Genomic DNA, 19,331 nt, shown 5'->3' on the forward strand with positions numbered 1-19,331 from the left:
AGCTTGCAGCTGTTTAAGCATTCATCAAGTTACTGCTGGTGAAAAAACATTTCCTGATTTTACAGCTTCATTATAAAAGCTTTGCAATAATTCAAGAACAGGGAACTTTTTTTGTAAAGAATTTATAGCAAATGAAACGTTCTTATCAACAAACTAGCAGAGCTTTGTTAGCTGCAATTCTTCAATAATGCTGCAGGGAGGAAGAGTATTTACAGCCGCTCCTTTGACCACTATTCAAGATATACAGATTCTACATCAGTTAGTAGCCCTCTTGTAACGGAAATGCAAATCCCTGCCATGCTGGGTTGATGTGCCGAGTCAAACCAAGTCAAGCTGATCAGTACATGTGTACGGAAAAGCCCTAATGGTGTGGACCTCTGGCCACATTATAGTCTCCTGATGAGAGCCGGTGGACTCCATTTGTGTTTAAGAAGGCATATGGCTGCCTACTCTTTACCAGTAGCGTAAGCAGTCATAACGACAGCAGAACAATGGGAATTGGCCATTGTGGAGAAAAATGGGTAGAAAAATGTAAAACTGGATTGACACCTGTGTGACAAAGCTCAAGTACAACTGGTACATTATGAGCTTTACAAAGAGAGTAATAATGGGATGTGCTTGGTAAGAAAGCCATCAGACAAAGGCATATGCATTTGAACGAGGAGCTCAGAACATTGACCTATGAGCACTGGGAAATGTTGTGTGGTCTAATTAAATCATCTTTTAATGATGATCATATGGGTTTGAGTTTAAAAAGCCAAATGTTCCCACTGCTAAAGGAGCTAGAGTTAGATGGGCAGCCATCTTATTGTTATGAAGTCCACTGACTGGAGCCTAGCCCAGTAATGCCGTTTTTCCATTACATCTGCTGGCCTGGCTCTACTCAGTTTGACTCGGCGCGGCAGCTGGGCTGGGCTACCTGCTTGAAAGTGTGTCTAAAACCAATAATGCGCATCACTGCGGCCACGGCTTGGCCGTACTCTGGAGCAGGTCCATCACGGGCGCGGCGCGGCGCAGCTCAACTCAGCGCAGTAAAAACGGGGCGCAGCCAAAAGTGCTAGTGGAAAAATGGCATAAGAGGCAGGGTATACAGTATCCAGGGCAAGTCATCCGTCTATTATAGGGATAATTAGTATTTTAAATGGCTAAGTTTTTATATTTATCATTAAAGTATTGTTGGCCTGTTATGTCAGGGATGCTCAAAACACAGAAATTAAAAAAAAAAAAACAGATGAAAGTGCCTTGAGGCTTTTTCCCATTGTAGTGCTCAACAGCCAACTAGCCATTAACAGACAACAAATACTTCTAGTCTTTTTGGATTGTAGTGCACGAACAGGCTTATATCATAATGTTTGTATATGTCAAGAAAATAAATCCTCCTTACTCATTTTAAACAAATCCTCAAGTGTTTTTATGAGTCTGTAGTCCACAGCAGCCCCATGTCTTTGAATGTCTATAGGAAGTTGCTTTCCACTACGTTCATTCCTGAAAGAACAAGACACCTTTCCTTCTTGGAGAATGTTACAATATCCATCCATATATACTCACAAACTTGTTCAAGAGCACTCGACTTTCTCAAGCTCTATACTCCAGTAAATGGTAGGTGTTTGATATTCCTACACTGTTAGGCTTTTCAGTTATTTTGTCCACCTGCTGTACCTGCTGAGCTGCAAAAAAAAGCAATGACAACGAGGAAACATATTTCCCTCAATGTTTTTAGAGCAAGTATGGGTGGAAAAAATTCCATTTAATGTATTCCGTGATGAAATATGAACAGGTGAATTAAATTATTCACCAGTTTGCGCTGCACCCTCTGATGATAACATTGTCCCTAGCAGGCCAGAGACTCAGAATACAAAAAGATGTTTCTGTAGAGTTGGGAATTGTCAAAGGAGCACTCCACTCTCCTGTTTGTGTATGCACAAAGAACATCAAAGGCTCGTCTCAGATCCTCAAATGGATGATCTTAATGTGACACTAGCGAGGCCTCAAAGGCAGACTGGCAAAGAAACCCTCAGAATAGTCAGAGGAGGCAGCTTCCTGTGCTGCCACCCCCCAACTCCTCTCTCTTCCATTCCCGCGCTATATCTCATTGTCTGTCTTTCTATCGTGGCTTTGTCTCTCTGATTCTCTTATCTGACTCTCTTACTCTCTCACTCTTTTGCCCCCCCCCCCACTCCCACCCCCCTTGTCTCTCATCCCTCCTCTCAATCACTCTCTTTCTCTCACACATACATCTCTTCCCCCCTCCCTTTCTCTCTCATGATCTCCGCTAATGGAAGAGAGGCCAATTCTGCTGTCGCTCTTAATGAGAAATGGCAAGCAATCGCCACAGCGCACTCTCACCGGTACGTTGACGCAAATAACAAAACCCAGAGGTTAGATTTCACCATGGGTGACTTTGGATTGCTATTTTAGAACCAGTCGATAGCTATTGATGAGCAAGATGGGAAGAGGGGAAAGGGGCATGCATATTTGATAGAGCATTGTACAATGAGATGAATTTTAAGTGGCAACACCATGTGGGTGGTTTGTTGTGAAGAAATGTATGTACACTAGTTCTTTGGTTGTTTCCATCAACTAAGAGGTTTAGTAGCAGCACGTGAATTTATAAGGTCAAGTAAGGGTCATCCTAGTTCAAAGAGCCTTCTTAAAATACAGCCACAGGGGGAAAAAGATGAAATATAAACTGTAGTAGTGAGAATTCAGAGCCCTGTTTTTATTAGTGTGAAGATTCTGAAGTTGAAAGGTCCTTATCCTTCAGCAGTGTAAACCCTTTTTGTGCTTTTTGTTGTATCTTTTTGTTTCTTAACCTAACAGAGTCAGTTTGAATCAGCCCAGGAAAAGCTCACCATTATCTTTGATGAGGTGAACTGTGACTCTGGAAAGCTTTCTCTTAGAGAAAATAAACACATTTGCCTTCCATCCAAACGAGCCGCTGGAACACAACTATAGTTTGGTTCGTGTTTCAATAAATCAAGGATAAAAAACTGAAATTTGCATGCTGGCTTTGTGCTCATGTCGATATGGTAGGTTCAGACTAATTTCCGCTTTCATGAAATTAGTTGGATGGCCGTGTCCTCACTGTATGTATGCTGCTGTGGTGGTTTGGATTCAGTTGTGGGTTTTTTGTGCTGTTAAACCATTAGTCAGGGATTGTGATCTCGTTCAGCTAAGTACCACTTTAAGCTGTGTGTTTAAAGCAGAATTTGGATTCTTTGGAGCACAAAGAAAGCATATACAACCTCTTTGTCACTACTTGTTGGAGCACCCTGTGTCTCTGTGTATGCATGCGTGTGTGTGTTTGTGTATGCACAAAGCTTTTTATACCTCATTGTTTTTTGAGTAACACTATACAGTGTCATCAGCGAACGAACAAATAATAAAGTGAAAAACCACTTGTCACAACTGTCTGTACTTCTAAACGATTGTTAAGTAACAAAGGTGTAATGAATTGAATTGGATAATAGGTTTGAATGATGGCATAGAAACACTCACAATAACTTTGGAGGCTTTCTGTGCTTCTATACATGTTTGTCGGAGGAATATATTTGTTTATAATTCATTACAACTGAACCAGAGCTTGCGCAGGTGTACACAGTTTGTGCTGTGATTTATTTTCAGTCAGTTAGATTTAAACACAGGACAGGTTTTCTCTCAATAGCGTCACTGTAACGGCAGAAAGGTAATTGCAATTAATGAGGCATCAGCTTTCAGGGAAAATTATAGCATAATAGTTTATTTTTGTCGGTTTGTAACAATAGATAAATGATGAAATCAAAGCGGTAAGACTGGGTCAAAACGCGCAGTGAGTGTGAAGCTGGATCGATGCATTTATTCTTATACTTTGAAAGATGCTGATTGCTTTGTTGATTCACAGTACATATTCCAATCGTTGCTATAAATTCAGTCCAGTAGTTAAATATTTGTGGCCAGATGTTACAGTCAGCGTGTGTGTCATTGTGTACAATACAGTGATGTGCATATGGCATATGTCCACAAGTTTATGTACCATTAGTGCTGGCTTTGCAAATGCTTATGTGGGAAAGACTCCAGCAGGCTCAACAGTAGCTGCATTTCAGTTGGATTTGCTTATTAAAGTGACTACACTGACTACGGTTAAACATGAGCATCTGTGCAAACCAGCAACAGATGAAACCTTCTCTTAACTGACACAACAAAGTTATCCTGAAAAACATGATCATTTTTATATGGAGTCTGGTGCAAAATAATAGTAGAGGAAGTGGAAGTTTGAATTAAAGAAACGGAGAGGGCGAAAGACAGATGGGTGTTGTAAAAGGCTTAGATTTAACACACTGTGAAAAAAATGTAGTGATAATGCTTGATAATCTTTTAAAGACAGAAGACGACACAATCACAGAGAATCAGAAATACGTCTGTTACATTCTCTGTTAATTGTTCGTCTAATGAATGGTTAATGATTTTTAAAAAACTCTTATCATTCAAAAAGTAGTAGTGTTCAGCTGAGTCCAATTGGATCCTCTCAAGGATGTTTAAAGCGGTTACCACTGTTCTGGGGGTATCTCAAAAGTAGCTTCAAACCATCCGGATGAAAACATATTCCAACAACTGCACAGAATTTTTACCATATTTTTTGTAAATCCCAACAAAGATGATAGTCAGAAAAGGAATACCTCCTTGCTGAATTTGTAGCACCATCCATCCATGAACACCATCCATCCATGAACATGAACCTGCTTATCCTTTGGAGGGTAGCCTTTGGGGTTTTTCAAAGATTACTGGCCATTTGTTTTTGATTAAACTGAATGCTCACCTCTGTGACTTGAATGTAATGGTGACACATGAGGCACAAACTGGGGCTACTGCTGAGCCATCAGCAAGTCATACTGTATGTTCCTGTAGTCTGCTGTCAGACCAAAGAGATACTGTACACTAACAGTTCAGCTTTAATCTGCAGAACAACAGAATACAGAAAAAGAACAAAACATTGCCAATTGCCATTTTTTTGGTTGTGTTTCTGACTCTCCTTGCACGTACACGTACTACGAACATACTGTTTGTACACCACACACACACTCACCCACACCTTATGATTTTAGCTGAGGTATAACAATCACCAAACTGGCAATCCCTATTTCAACTTCCCATTTCATGTGCTAGATGGAAGTGAACTTCGATGAAAAGACTGAGGCTGTTCACTCCAATTTTCTGAGGAGTCCTCCAGCTTAATTGGTCAAGCTCTTATCCCCCAGCCCACCTCGGCTTAGCCCTGGAGGAGATTTTCTCCGCCTATACCTCTGCCTTCATTTCCTCCGTTCTCCTCTCCCCTCCTCCCCCCCTCCCTGAGCAGTAATCGGAAGAGACTGATGGGGGAGAAAAAGAGTTACTTTCGCTCTCTCTCACTCTCACTCTCTCTCTCCGTCACTGCTCAGCCTCCCTCAGGCGAGAGAGACACTGCTGGCTAGTTGGTTAATGAACGTCGTGTTCGTTTGTCACGCTTATCAATCACTGCATGTGTAGGTGTCATTTCGACATGTCTCCTCATCTGCCATTGTTGTTGATGGTATTGTTTGTTCCCACGCCGTGTGATTGTACCTGAGTCATAGAGCAGAGATGCAGGAAAATGGGAGCTAAAGGTGAAACCTGAAATGTGGGTGTGTGGTAACAGCTTGAAATGCAGGGAAATAACATTGAAGCCATGTGGGCACTGGAAGGCTATGCGTCAGGTTTTAGCAAGTTGTTTTCATCATTTTCAAATTACCACCCCTTATTTTTCTATACTGGTTGTAAAACCAGGTGGATCCTGGCAATATTCAGCTGTTTTCAGTTTTCAAATACTCACATATCACTATATGCTGAATAAATTGAACAGTTGAGGTTGTAGTGTCCTTTATTTCTTCCCAAAAGCACCCTTACAGTGTTGCGCCATTTACCTATCATTTGAATGCCTGCATTTCCATATTTAGGCAATCAGAAAACCCATTAACATTTTCCAGTCGCACTGCGATGAGGAAATGTTTGGTGCTGTGGCAGTGTTCATCCTGCAGCCCAGCGGGCAATGGACTGTCTTCCCACCCACACCCCACCCACCCTCGCCGACTCCTGTAGGAGGCCAGATGCACTGCTAGGAATGTTCATCCCTGGATGACTGAGCCCAGCGGATGCCCACAGGATGACACACTCTCTGGGCAGCATTAAAAATGACATATGATGAATAACTAATTAGCTGGCTCACAGATGAACTTTTTATCACTGACTATTCTGCGATCCTGGAGGGATCAGTGAGGAAAATGTTTAAGAATAGCTAAATAGTTCACAGAAAGAATGGACACCTGCATGAACAATAACTTGATAATGCACTCAAATGGAGCAGTGAAGATAAATTGGACACATGACAGTTGTACCTCCATTCTTTAAGTAAGATTTCTACTGCACTATAGCACAGAAATGTCCATATTCTATCTGTGGGTGCTTTGCTAAGATTGTTTCAATGTAATTCACAACATGCTGAGCTTTTTTTATCTTTGAAAAGTCGATTTGAAAACGTGGGTTTTGGCACAAATAGAACACATTTTGAATACATTTTGCCTCTTCGCTGCATTTTTGATCTTTTGGTTTTATTAGCTCACTGCCTCGTCTCTGCATGTAACTCCAAACAGACCTCATGTTCAAGGTCCCTTATAATGCCTATTTTCAGGATCATACTTATTTTAGGTGTCTATTAGAATATTAACATCTTTAATATTAAAAAAACACATCTTTTTTTCTTATACTGTCCATTGCTGCAGCACCTCTATTCACTTCCTGTCTGAAGGGTCTGTTTTATAACTTACAGACCTGCTTCAGATTTTGCACAATATTGGATCTTTAAGAATGGCTCCAACAGGTCTACATATCGGAGCTCTCTGAGTCCAGAGTACTAATATTGGGTGCAGCTGTAATATTAACTCCTCATTATGCTTGTGATGAGCTAAACTCTGAGCGTGGCCCCACATGAACACTGGCACCTACAAATCATGTCCTATAAATCTCCTGCATTATCCCATCCACAGAGAACAAAGAGAATAGCAATCCATGAAATGAAATGGCTGTGAAAACTAATGTGTTTTATCTTGCAAGTGAGCAGGCTGTGCAAGAGGTTGACTGCCATATACAGTGCGTGAAATGACGTGCTGCTCTGCTGAATGAGGGGAAAGAGCCTGAGTCAGTGTGGAGCTATGGGGGAAAGATTGCATGTCAAAAGATATGTTCCACAGTAATGGACGAGTGTCTGAGAGCTCATGAAATGATTCACTGGTGAATTCAAGCTCAAGTATTAATCAGATAGCACCCGCCTGTTTGAAGAAAGAACTAAAAAGAAACTGTCTTCACATATCGGCTCCCTCAGGAGCACTTAAAGTGAAAACATTTGTGGAAGAAAAGATGAATTCGACCATTTCCCAACCAATATACCGAGGGGAAAAGCGTATCGCTCCATGTATGAATACTGATTCCGATGCCATTTCCCTATCAAAAAGAATGATGAAATCAAATGAAAGGGTTTTATTGTTGTTGACATGACAGTAGCATTTGAAGCAACACAGAGACCACAGATTGAGAGAGTTGTCAGTGCACCCTTTGGCCCCTTGATTGAAATGGGCATTTTGAGTTTGAGCATAAGTGAGCGTCTCCACTGTAGTATGGCCTAGATTCAGCAGCTCGCTGCAACAGCATAAAGGATTTTTTTTTGGTTTTTTGTGAGTGTGTGTGAGGTATAATCATGGCTGCCATGGTTTCCCTTGTGACAGATAAGCTCCTCCTCCGCCGTGAAGCCTTGTGGAAGAAGGTGGTTTATACCTTTGTGAGGGGTATAAATAGTTTTGTGTGTTTTTTTTAGTTGCAAGTGTAAGTTCGTGTGCCAAAAATGCACCGGTGGAAACACCCTACGAGTCCAAACACTGCATCACTTTGAGAACAGCTCTGCTCTGCCACACACACCCCAGATTCTTCTCCCCGAGTGAGTCACTGCACAAAGCTGGTCACAGCTTATCTCGAATTAAGTGCTTGTTTACCAATGGAAGTCATGTTATTTATTTATTTATTATTTATTTGTCGCCAACTTGAGATCAAATGGGTAGTAATGTTTACATTACAGAGATATCTTTATACCAAAGTAGCATTTGATAATTCACGCTGCATAGCAGAGTGTGGGTTTAGCTGTTCGCTTTGGAAGTCAGAAATAGAAGAAATTGGCAAAGTGATCATTGAGTCCCTGGTATCAATAACCTTATCAACACCCACTGTAAATGTGTTATGTTTTGGCTATAATATGTGTTCGAAAAATCAGTGCATGTCTCATCAGTCTGTTCAGTTCCATCTATAACAAAATCTGCGGAAACATGTGACTAAAGATCTTGTTGATGTGACATTTTAAACACACACTTTCAAAGTAAAAGAGGATGTGTTTGCTGCCGTCCATCTGTGGGCTCACTCAGCTCGAGTAGTTTGACACGCTGGACTGAACATTTCTGGATGTCACATTATTCCATCTCCCAAATGTCACCAGTGGCTCAGCCTGAAATGAGTTCATAAGGTAATCAGATTGGGACTCGGAGTTCCCTCCTCAGAGGGATCAAAGGCAGACTAAAAGCTCCCTTTTTTTTTGCTCATTCTTCGATCAGTTCATACGGCCTTAAAGGAGGACACGTAATGGAGAAACAGCCAGTTGTTTAGCAAACCAGAGTGTGATGAGAGTTTGTCACCCAATCACAAAAGCCCCCTCTTTGGAGCAGCCCCAGCTCCCAGGTTCCCCCATTCTTTGGTCTTAGCAGTAACCCGTGCAAATCCGAGGCACCTGGGGGGGATGAAGCGTGTTGTTTATGAAGCATGTGGAGGTTGCATCTTGCCACAGAGACACCAGCCTTTAATGCATGGAGAGGATTTGTCTCCATTCCCTGTCCTTTTTTCCTTGCATGCATTTTTTCTTTTTTATTTTACGTCTCCATTCTGTTAATAATACATGAATGTCCTCTTTCCCTCCCCCTCCCTCTCCCCCCCTCTCCTCCCCTGTAGCAATTATTGAACCCACCACCACTAGTGCTGTCTCAAGCCCAGGTCAGTATATGTCACCATGCTGTACACCAAACCAGCAAAGAGGTCCGCTGCCTCATACTAACCTGAGCCGAAATCCTCTCCTCCATCTTGATTTATTTCAATTGGCTGGCTGGAATGCCTGCTGGGTGTACAGCTTCATTGTATGTCCTTTATTTTTTTAATTTGCATTCCTTATTTTTTTTATTCTTGGATTATTTTGGGTTGGCTTCTACAGCCTGGCTACATATAGTTCCTGCAGCCTGTGTCATTACGCCTGCCCTCTCTTCCTTTCATTACAACCCTGCCACCACCACCCCCATGTGGAGCAAACAGTAGTGTCATCAAAGTGGCTCTTCCATAGGCCTCTGGGTCTGATGCTTTTCATAATGCTGATGGCTTCTTCTTCCTCTTCTTTCTGGCTTTTTCACCACAAACACCACCTCTCTCTTGCTCCTTAGTGCTACCTAAATGCAGCACACATCAAAGGCAGGAAGCTGTTGGTGGCAAAGGCCCGTGGTTTGTTGTTTGCAAGATGGAATCTCTGCTGTCTTTGTACTTTTATCACTTCCTCTCCGTCTCCCTCTCTTTTTCTGTGTCTTAATCTTCCTCTATCCCTCTCTCTGCTTTCTCTCTCTGTTTTCCCCCTTTCTAGAACAATCAGCTGGCGCTCTGCCACCCTCTTTAACCTGATCTGCTGCTAGAGCTGTTGTTGGTGCTACACTGTCAATGTTGCCCTTGTTCCCCCTACCCCCCTCTTCACTGTATTCTCCCGCTTCCACATTCCAGCCCAGAATAATCCCCTCTGCCTGGTCGTCTTTTCTCCCTCTCTAATGGTTTTAAGCAAGTCACAGAATGTAATCTCTCATGCTGGTTACATTATTTTTGCTTAATACTGTTCACGCGCACAGAAAACATGCAGAAATGCACTCACACTAAAAACCTTTCACTGGCACGGACACTATAGGACACACTATAGCACAATAGGAGCTGAAATGAAAACACACTGAAATATTCAAAGATGCTCAAATGCACCTGCACTCACATCACACATGTAATCACACATAGGGATTCATATTGCATGCTGAATCTGCTAAGTGTTTTTGGAACTTTTCATCCAGCTCTGTGGATAGACCCCATCGTTTTCCTCTTCATGGAGACACACCCCTGGATTAGTACGTGCTCTACCTGTCTATCTGAGCCAGATATAATTATCCATGGAGATTCTGTCAGATAACAAGTTAAAATAAGCTCAGCAGCAACGAGCGGTCCTGGCATGGCCCTGAACTCTCATTTGATGTAACGCTTGCAGAACAAATCACAATTTCATGGTCCAAAGGAACACCAGTGGTTTCAATCGTGGAGATAAACTCACTCAGCGACCCACTGTTCTTGTTTTGTTCGAAGTTGTATTTGAAGTTAATTTTTTGATGGTGCCCTCGCTAAGTGGCTTGGCAAAGGGAATTATTTTAGATCCCTGCAATTTCTCTTTGTCCCAACCCATGTTTAGTTAAGTTCAGTAATTAATTTTAACAGGTTATTATCTGCTTTTATTTCCCCTGTGAATGAGTTTGGGAAGATGCACTCCCAAAACAAGAAGTCTGGAAGGTACGCAAATCAGGAGATATGAAGTGGAAAAATCTTTCAGCCCCTCAGCACTCTGCAGTGCGTGTTTCAGCTCATTCATCAAGGGCAAATAACAAAAAAAATTCAAATTAGCAGAGAAAACAACGTTAATAGGCAACATCAGTCATTGTGCTTTTACATCCAACCTTGCTGTGCCTGTGTAACTCTAATAAGAATCGCTTCAGATGGGCCAAAATGTTAATGTGTAGGTTCAAAAGATCCTGTTTGAATGCCAGGTATTAAATTGTTTGAACTCAGCCTTTGTTAACTGTGGACATCGCTGGGTCTCAAGGATAGTTTTCACAAGGTCCAAACTTCCATCTTTATTACTAATAATAAAAGCTTGATAGATTACATATTTATGCAGGTAAAGACACAGCAAGTAACATACTCAAATACTGAAACCAGTGGCTGCTTGAAAGGTTAAAAAGGCAAACTTAATTTAAAAAATGTGTAAAACAGCAGCGGTAGAAAGTGCACATATTTGGAAGTTGATTTGCAAGTTATAATATTCTAATCTAATGTTCTGATTATAAAAGATAAATCTAATTTATCAGAAAGGTTGTTAACTATTAAGCTGTACTAGAACTGAAAGTAGAACACAACAATCTATATCTATGAATACATAATGAATTTCTTGGATAATCAAAACATTAATGTTGTATGTGAAAGCCGCATTGCAAAAAGGTCACAAAACTGCCACTGTCATAGCTACATAACAGAGTCAACCCTCACAAATCTTACTCATAGAACACCCAGTTTCAACTCGACTGCTCTGCAGTACTGACAGTGCAGTAAGAGGTTTATCTTGAGCTGTCGATAACCACTTGAAGCTCTATAGTTGTCACCCATAGAATCAGTAAGCCAGCTGTTATCATCCAAGGAGAAGAAGAAGCAGAGATGGTGGACTCCAAATCATCAAAACCCTGGACTGGTCAGACATAAGCAGACAGTTCCTGTGAGGAAACTGAGATCCTTCAGTGTGCAACAGGCTGCAGAGAGTCAGCAGTGGCCGGTGCACTGTTCTTGGCTGTGATGTGTTGGGGAGGCGGCATCAAGACTGGCAATGCCAATAGATTTGGTGAGGAAGTCCAGCTCTGTGGTGAGGCAGGAACTGCACAGTCTGGAGGCAATGGCAGAGAGGAGGATGATGAACAGGATGAATACTGTCCTGAATTACCCCTCCCTCCCGCTCGATGATGAACTGTGGCAGATGGACAGCACGTTCAGCCACCAGCTCGTCCCACCAAAGAGCGAGACGGTACGCTTCAGGCGTTCACTTGTGCCCACAGCCATCAGACGGTACAACAGCAACTGTGACCACAGCCTAAGCCAGCTGTGACCCCCACACCCCCACATCCAACTTATTCCCACTCAGCCAGACCTGTCACACTCACTGCTCTCATCTCTAACTGTTCCAACATCCAGACTGTTAAAAATTGACTTTTTCTACCTTTGCTGAACAATGGTCCTTCCATTGCTCTACCTGTTAGTTTCATATCTTTATTATTGTTAGGACTAAAGGTATTCAAGGAATAGTTTGACATTTTAGGAAATGCGTTAGATGAGAAGATCCATACCACTGTCATTCTCTTATTTAAATATGAAACAACACATCATCACATCTAAACAACTGAATAGGTCGAATGCCTCTGACTGCCACTCACTGTTCCAAAAACAACATGACCTCTGCAGACCTTCGTCATTTGCTTATAGTTTGGTTAGGTTAAGGCAAGAAAACAACTTGCTTAGGTTTAGGAAAATACGGCGGTTGAGGCTAAAATTACTACATTACATGAGGAAGTTAAAATACATCACCACATGACATGTGGTTTCCCACTGGACACAAATGTCCGGTCACCTGGATGAAAGTTCTGTGCTTGTTTATCCGAAGCGTGCACCCAGACCTCCTCTCTGTGTGGACTTTTTTGCTCTTTATGCTACTTCACCTCACTTCCTCCTTTGTTGCCATAAAAATAAACTACGACCACCAGAGGTCACCGCCTGATAACAAATGTCAATATGGGTTGTGATAAGAAGCTTTTACAGTGGACCTATATGGTTTTCCTGATGAGGACTGGTTGATATGAAACTACAGCTAATTAGCTTAGTTTAGCAGAAAGACTCAATACAGTGGGAAATGGCTAACCTGGCTCTTTCCGAAAGTAAAAGAAATCCATCTACCCACATGTCAACATTTTTAAATCCTTTTTTTAAAAAGAAAAGTGTAAAATTTACAGATTATGGTTCTGGTAGGTGGATTTTATTACTTTAGGCACAGCCAGACTTCACTCCTGGTTAATGCTAAGTTAAGCTAGCCATCTCCTGGCTGTAGCTTCATATTAACTGTGCAGTCATGAGAATAGCATCGATCTTCTCATCTAACTGTGAGCAAGAAAGGGAAGATGCATACATCCAAAAATGCTGAGGTGTTTCTTTAAAACAGGAATTAATACATTTATTCTTTACGGTTATATATATTTTATTCATTTTTCTACACTTTTTATACTTTATAATGTAATATAATGTTCTAATATATTTTATTTTTCTGCCTAGTAGATTAAGCCTATATCTGTTATACATCATAAAGATGTTACAGTTTCAGCACTAAGTCACTCTCACACAGCTCGTGAGGCACTTGTTTTTGCATCATTACCATCAAACATTCAACTGGTGTAGGATACTGAAAAGTATAGTTCACAAATTTTGATTTAGAAAGAGAAGATTCTTTACTGTAACAAATGATACACATCAGCGAAACTTGTTTTCTGCCTCCTGAGGAGTAGTGGGCAGCCACTGTGTGGTACCCAGGGACCAACTCCAGCAGGAGAATTAAATATATGTAGATGTTTTTGATGGTGGGGGAAACTGGAGCACCTGCAGTCGACTCACGCAAGCATGGGGATTACATGCAAACATATAGTTTTTTTCATGCCTAGAGTCGTTTTTTTGACCTCTGACACTTGAGTTTCTCCCCAGGTGGTCAGTAAAATCTTATCTTGTCCTTAAACTGGCAATAGACAAGTTGTCTGCTCCAACGTGTCATTATGAATGGATATAGAATAATGAAACCATAGGAGTTTACATTGGTTCCCTATAAACCTTGCTTCACCACTGGGTACGTGGTCACCCAGGAAGAGGAAGGTTAACTCATGTTTTGTCCTGTGTTGCTGTTATTTGCGACTCTGAAGTAAACAGAAACGATCCAGTTGTCTTTTCATCAGGCGGGCCAATAATAATACCGCTCATCTTATCTCATATGTGTTATGTCGATATGTTCATACATGTCAGGCATTCACAGACAGAAATAGAAACATCTGTCATTGCCACTTGACAGATTTTTTTTTATCTTCAGCACCAAGTTATATACCGCATTTTGTTGACAATGAAGGTCTTAAGCTCATTTTCTCTTCAGCATATGGATTTGTATGTATTTACCTAAACATAAAGCTCTGCTCCGTTATGCCAAAGCAGCTGGCTCGGTGCCACCCTGTCATCCCAATGAAATGTAGATCTGTGATAATAGCATATGCTCCCACAGGCTTTTACTTCTGTTTATTCGCGCAAATCACTTGACAGTAGAAAAACAATGTTCTTAACACTGTTCTGAGCCCCATTTGTTGTCTTTTTTCAAGGCACTGTGTTCAGTTCTCCTGGTTCAAGGAGCATTTAATGCATTATACATAATGTGTGTGACTCCCCGATTCCCATGTGTCATGTTAACTCGCAAATAAACAAAAATTCAGGCAGCCTGAGTGTAGCTCAGTGAAGATGATCACTCATCTATTAATCCTGCTCTTAGCCCTCATTTTTCATAGAGCATCATTTTTATTTTTTTTTTATATTTCCCCCCTATATCTGGTATAATCAGAGCTAATTACGGAGGAGGTAGCAGTGATGCTGTCATTTTGGAGGCCTGGTATGTGAAGCATTTATTTGACTCAGCATGAAGGGCCAGCAGATAGGGAAAAGAGATTAATGAGTCCATGAAGGTTTATGTCTCTTGTTAATACCATTGAGTAGGTCATAAGAAGATCCATGATGGAGCAACCTTTAAGAATTGTTAACTTTTACTCCAGAATGATGCCTTGCATTTTTCTTGCATGCATTTTTAGTAAAGAAAATAGCCTAATCAGTTTCTGTATAAAGATGTTTTGGAATGGAAGTCTTCACTGCTTAATGAAGACGTTTTTCTGATTGATTTAGAGCCACGTTGGGTCGTATATCTTCCTTTATGCAGGGTCCAGAGAACAACATCAAAGAGATAATCTACCTTATTAAGTATTCTTTCGATGTCCTCCAAAATTCAAAAGTCACTCACTCAGCTCCCCAAGGCCCAGGGAGCTGTGTTAATCAAATTATTTTAGTGGGCATGTAAAGCTTCTTTAATCAAAGGATAGCTGGCTAATTTATGCCTGAAATTGGGGTAATGTCTTCTTTGGAAGATGACTTTAAACAAGGTTAGTGTCTGCTTTTCCTCTTTCAATTCTTCACTTCATCTGATGTTGGTACAAGTTGGACCCTGAGGCACATTTTGTTGATATTACACAGCGCGAGGCCTTCTCAATAAATAAACAACTTTTCATTTTTTCTCTTAAGTTCTCAATTAATATTCTCTCTTGGCCATCACTTTGTAAATATTAGACTAACTATTACTAGAAAAAGCTCATAAGCACATTTAGTCTGTCTTTGAAACCATGTAATGCGTTACTTTGGTGATTAAATCTGCAGCTGACTGATTTTCAAAACACAGTTGCAACACATTCTAACTTTAGCCCTAATACATAATGCATCTTTAGCTGCATCCATTAAAATTTAATAACTTTTGGACTTTTTATCATAGTTTTATTTTTTCATGTTTGGCCTCAGCGGGAATTAGTTGTGATAAAAGAGTAACAGTTTGAAGTAACATTCTGAATTAAAAGTTTTCAGATGTTTGACGACTTTAACTGAGGCACTCCATTGTAGATGAGGAACAACCTCTCTGCTGAGCCTGAATATCGGTTGCTATCAGCTGTTGGCTTGTAATGAAGGCAAAGTGACTTTGAGATTCACTGTATTTCTTTTTTGTTTGAAACGGCATCTTTACTTTGTCTGTCAATATGGTGTCACATCAAACAGAAGTTCTATTTCCAGTCGTATTTCAACATGAAAGCCACAACATCACAGCCTGTGAAACTGAGAAACTGCAACCCATATTCACTAATTCACTGCAAATTATTTTACATGTTGATCCCAGAGCTCATTGTTCTAAAAACAGAAAAGCATGTATATATCACAGTTTTTAGGCCTCCGTGGCATTATTTTTGGGGGGTAGTCCGTACAGACATATGTCCGTACATTAAATTCTTATGAATATTATGTCTCAGGAACACCTTGAGGGGATTTCTTCACATTTGGCAAATGAGTGGCCCAGTAGCTCAGTTGGTAGAATGTCCACTCAATGTACAGCAGCTGTGTCCTCACCACATAATGATGTAATTGCATTTTATATCCTAAAGGTCAAAGGTGAACTTCACTATGACATCATATTGTTCTCCATAAAAACTCAGGAACAGAAGGGGAGATTGTGACCATATTTGACATTTTGTCGGATACTGAATTGGTGACAATAATCTTGCCCACCACGAAGCTGTGCTGATTGTTTAGATCCGCTGTGCTGCTGGGTTGAACATTGTAGCTTCATAGCTAACACATACAAGGAATTTGGAATTCTCATTGGCATTTTGTGCGATTTGGCGCCCCCCACAGTTTCTGAGTGCAACGCCACTGTAGTAAATATGAATCCCAGGTCTGTAACAATTTGTCAGATGTAATGTAGGTGCTAACTACAAACAGAACTCATTACATCATAACAATGTAATGTCTTGAAAACTTGTATCTTGAAGTAAACATGTATGTAACGCTGTGATCCTACCCTCTCACTGAAGCTACATAGTGCAGAAACAAGTGATAGGGGGGCGGAGTAGCTGAGACAGAGACACCATTCGCCCTATTACAAGACACTGTACCATCAACATGATTCTGTTCTGAGATCATCTGTAAAAAATAATCTCTCAGTGAAGGCAGCATGTTTCTCACTGGAAATTATTAATTGGAACCATGCATGTCAATATTAAGATAGCTTCCATTTCCATTTTCCACTTCCAGCACTTACTTACTTTGATTGAATTCGTTTAAAGTCTTCACTACATAGGATGTATTAAATTATTAAACGAGTCTGGAAAGACATGGATGTAAACTGCAACATGACTGGTGCATGGAGGCATACAACCACACAGCAGTAATTCTATTTTTTACTGAAAATACTAATTATTAACAGGCAGAGTTTTTCTGCTCCGGGGCCTTACAGCAGTGCATACTAAGTTGTTGCATTGAAACATATGCTCCAACATATGCTACAGGTCCATGTGGACTACTGGAATACTGATTATTATTGATACCCTAAATACTGTCTCATCCTGAATTAATTAGTGTGTCCAGGAAAGAGTAAAATATTCACAAAAGTCATGGAAGGAAAAACTGATAGAATATTAAAAGTATCTTTGGCTTTGAGACACAGTAATGCGTTTTTGCTGCCACAGCATGTCCTTAATTTCCATCAGGATTATTTCTGACATTGTGCAAGAGAACGCTGATACTTAGAGATTGATATTGGATTCCTTGGATGTCATTGAGTGAGCTGAATAGACCTGGCTGTCCTCTGTTTCACCCCGGGGACAATCAATAACACAAATCAGTATACATGAACAATTACATAACACAATCTGTTCCTCAGTCTTTTTCAAACCATTCTTGGTTCACATCCCATTCCTTGTCTTTCAGACAATTCCAGCTCAGCAGATAAGCAGTCTGACAGTCTCGGAAAGTCAAATAAAAGCAGGTTACCAGAAGGGTTTTTTCTTCCATCTTTTGGCTCTAACTTCACACACAGCTCAGACTCCACCACCTTTTTCTTCCTGCAGCCCTCAAAAATCTATAAATCAACCACGGCCGTAAATTTAAAACATACTGTACAAAGGCGTTCGTGTGTTTTTGCTGCAGCTCTCCCATTATGGATAAAGTCTTCATCTTTAGGTGAAACATCCAGGATGACGGAGCACAGTAAACTGTTAGAAGCTTCTAACAGCTAAAAAAAAGACCTCAGTGTTAACAATGACAACTTGTTCTGTTCCTTCACACTCTGTCGTCAGAAGCACGAGCCAGAAGTGCTGAAGTTGACTTGCGTCAAGGGGCAATTACAATAAAGTCACAATTTGTCACTACCAACTACAGGTTAGTGAGTCACCCCCAGCTAATGGCAATATAAATACACTGCACTTATGAAATATTCAAGAGGACAGAACATCTCCCACTGATAAGCTTACGTCTGCTACTGTATATCCTCGAGGACTGGGCTGCTCGAGGAACCTCGACAGTAAACAGCCCTGCCTCTCTTTACCCAGCATGCCTGGTGACACACTGAGCTACCCACAGATAATCCTTTATGGTAGTGCATTTTCTACCAGCCTTATCAGTTATGTGGTGGCAAGATCAAGAGCCGTGCAAGCCCCCTCTACACCCTCCTCTCGCCACCACATCGCCACCGCGACTCCTGTCTAGTACAGTTTGTCTTGAGGTGATATGCTGACCTTCATTTTTACCAAGCTCAAACTTCCCCAATCATCTCTGCAAGGGCCTGATAAGCAGATGGCATGTCATCTATCATACTTGACCCCTAGATCCCCTGGACAACGTAAATAGACGATGGGGTTTTGTCTTATGGAACTGGAGGCATGTGAGCTCCCCCAGTCGAAAACCTGTTGTTTCAGGAAGAAAATGTAATTTCCACCTTTGCTCAAATACATATTGTATATCTCATGGAAAGTAACAATCCCTCCAGTGACTACATGTACAAAACTCCTCTTAATGCATTACATTATAGGATACATCGAGCACTTGAAATGCCAACAATTATCTAATTTTTGTTCCCATGCCTTATGATACCATTTGAATTATACTGTAACATCATATGTTTTCTCAAAGTAGAAGCCATTACCTCTGATATTATAAAAGCACGCAGAATGATTGCCTTATGATCTTCTGTTTTCTCCCTGTAATTCCTTTTAATGAGTATAAATAAAGGGAAATGATACTTTTGTTTTTTGGCTGATTGGTACTCTGTTGATTGTGTGATATTAGTCATTATGGGTTAGGTCTGTTTTGCTGTGGTTGCCTTGGCTTTTTATTATAGTGCCATAAAACATGTTCTGAGTGCTAATACTGATTAGTTCAAAGTGGGAGATACTGAAATTGATTTTGTTTTACTGTGCTGGGAACAGTGCTCTCAACTAAAGTGATGTCTCTTTCTACTTATTTGCTTCAGTTAATTAATTATGAAACACTTAAGATATGCTTCAAAGAAGGGAACTTTTTTAAAAGGCAAGGAAACAGAAATTAATATTAATTGTGCAATTGTTGCTATACACAAAACAAAGGATGATAGATGGATGGATAGACCAGCATCTGTTAGAATTACACCTCACAATTTATATCTAATAGCAATATTCAGTGCCAATGAAGGAAGTAGTGTCCCTTAGCTATGCTGATCATGAGGGAATGGAGGGTGGTGGAGTCCAGCAGCATTTCGGACTTTCATGCAAAGGATCGTAGTT

The 19,331-nt window shown here is 40.7% G+C and overlaps 1 protein-coding gene across 1 annotated transcript in view; it reads left to right on the forward strand.

Annotated features, from left to right (window-relative positions):
* negr1 (neuronal growth regulator 1) overlaps positions 1-19,331 on the forward strand; it is a 147,693-nt gene that overhangs the window by 109,120 nt on the left and 19,242 nt on the right. The window contains exon 7 of the mRNA XM_073476796.1: positions 9,034-9,075. Within this exon, the coding sequence (XP_073332897.1) occupies positions 9,034-9,075 (42 nt within the window). The remainder of the gene's footprint in view (positions 1-9,033; positions 9,076-19,331) is intronic.

This window comes from Pagrus major, chromosome 11 (assembly GCF_040436345.1).
Source record: "Pagrus major chromosome 11, Pma_NU_1.0".
Lineage (NCBI taxonomy): Eukaryota > Metazoa > Chordata > Actinopteri > Spariformes > Sparidae > Pagrus > Pagrus major.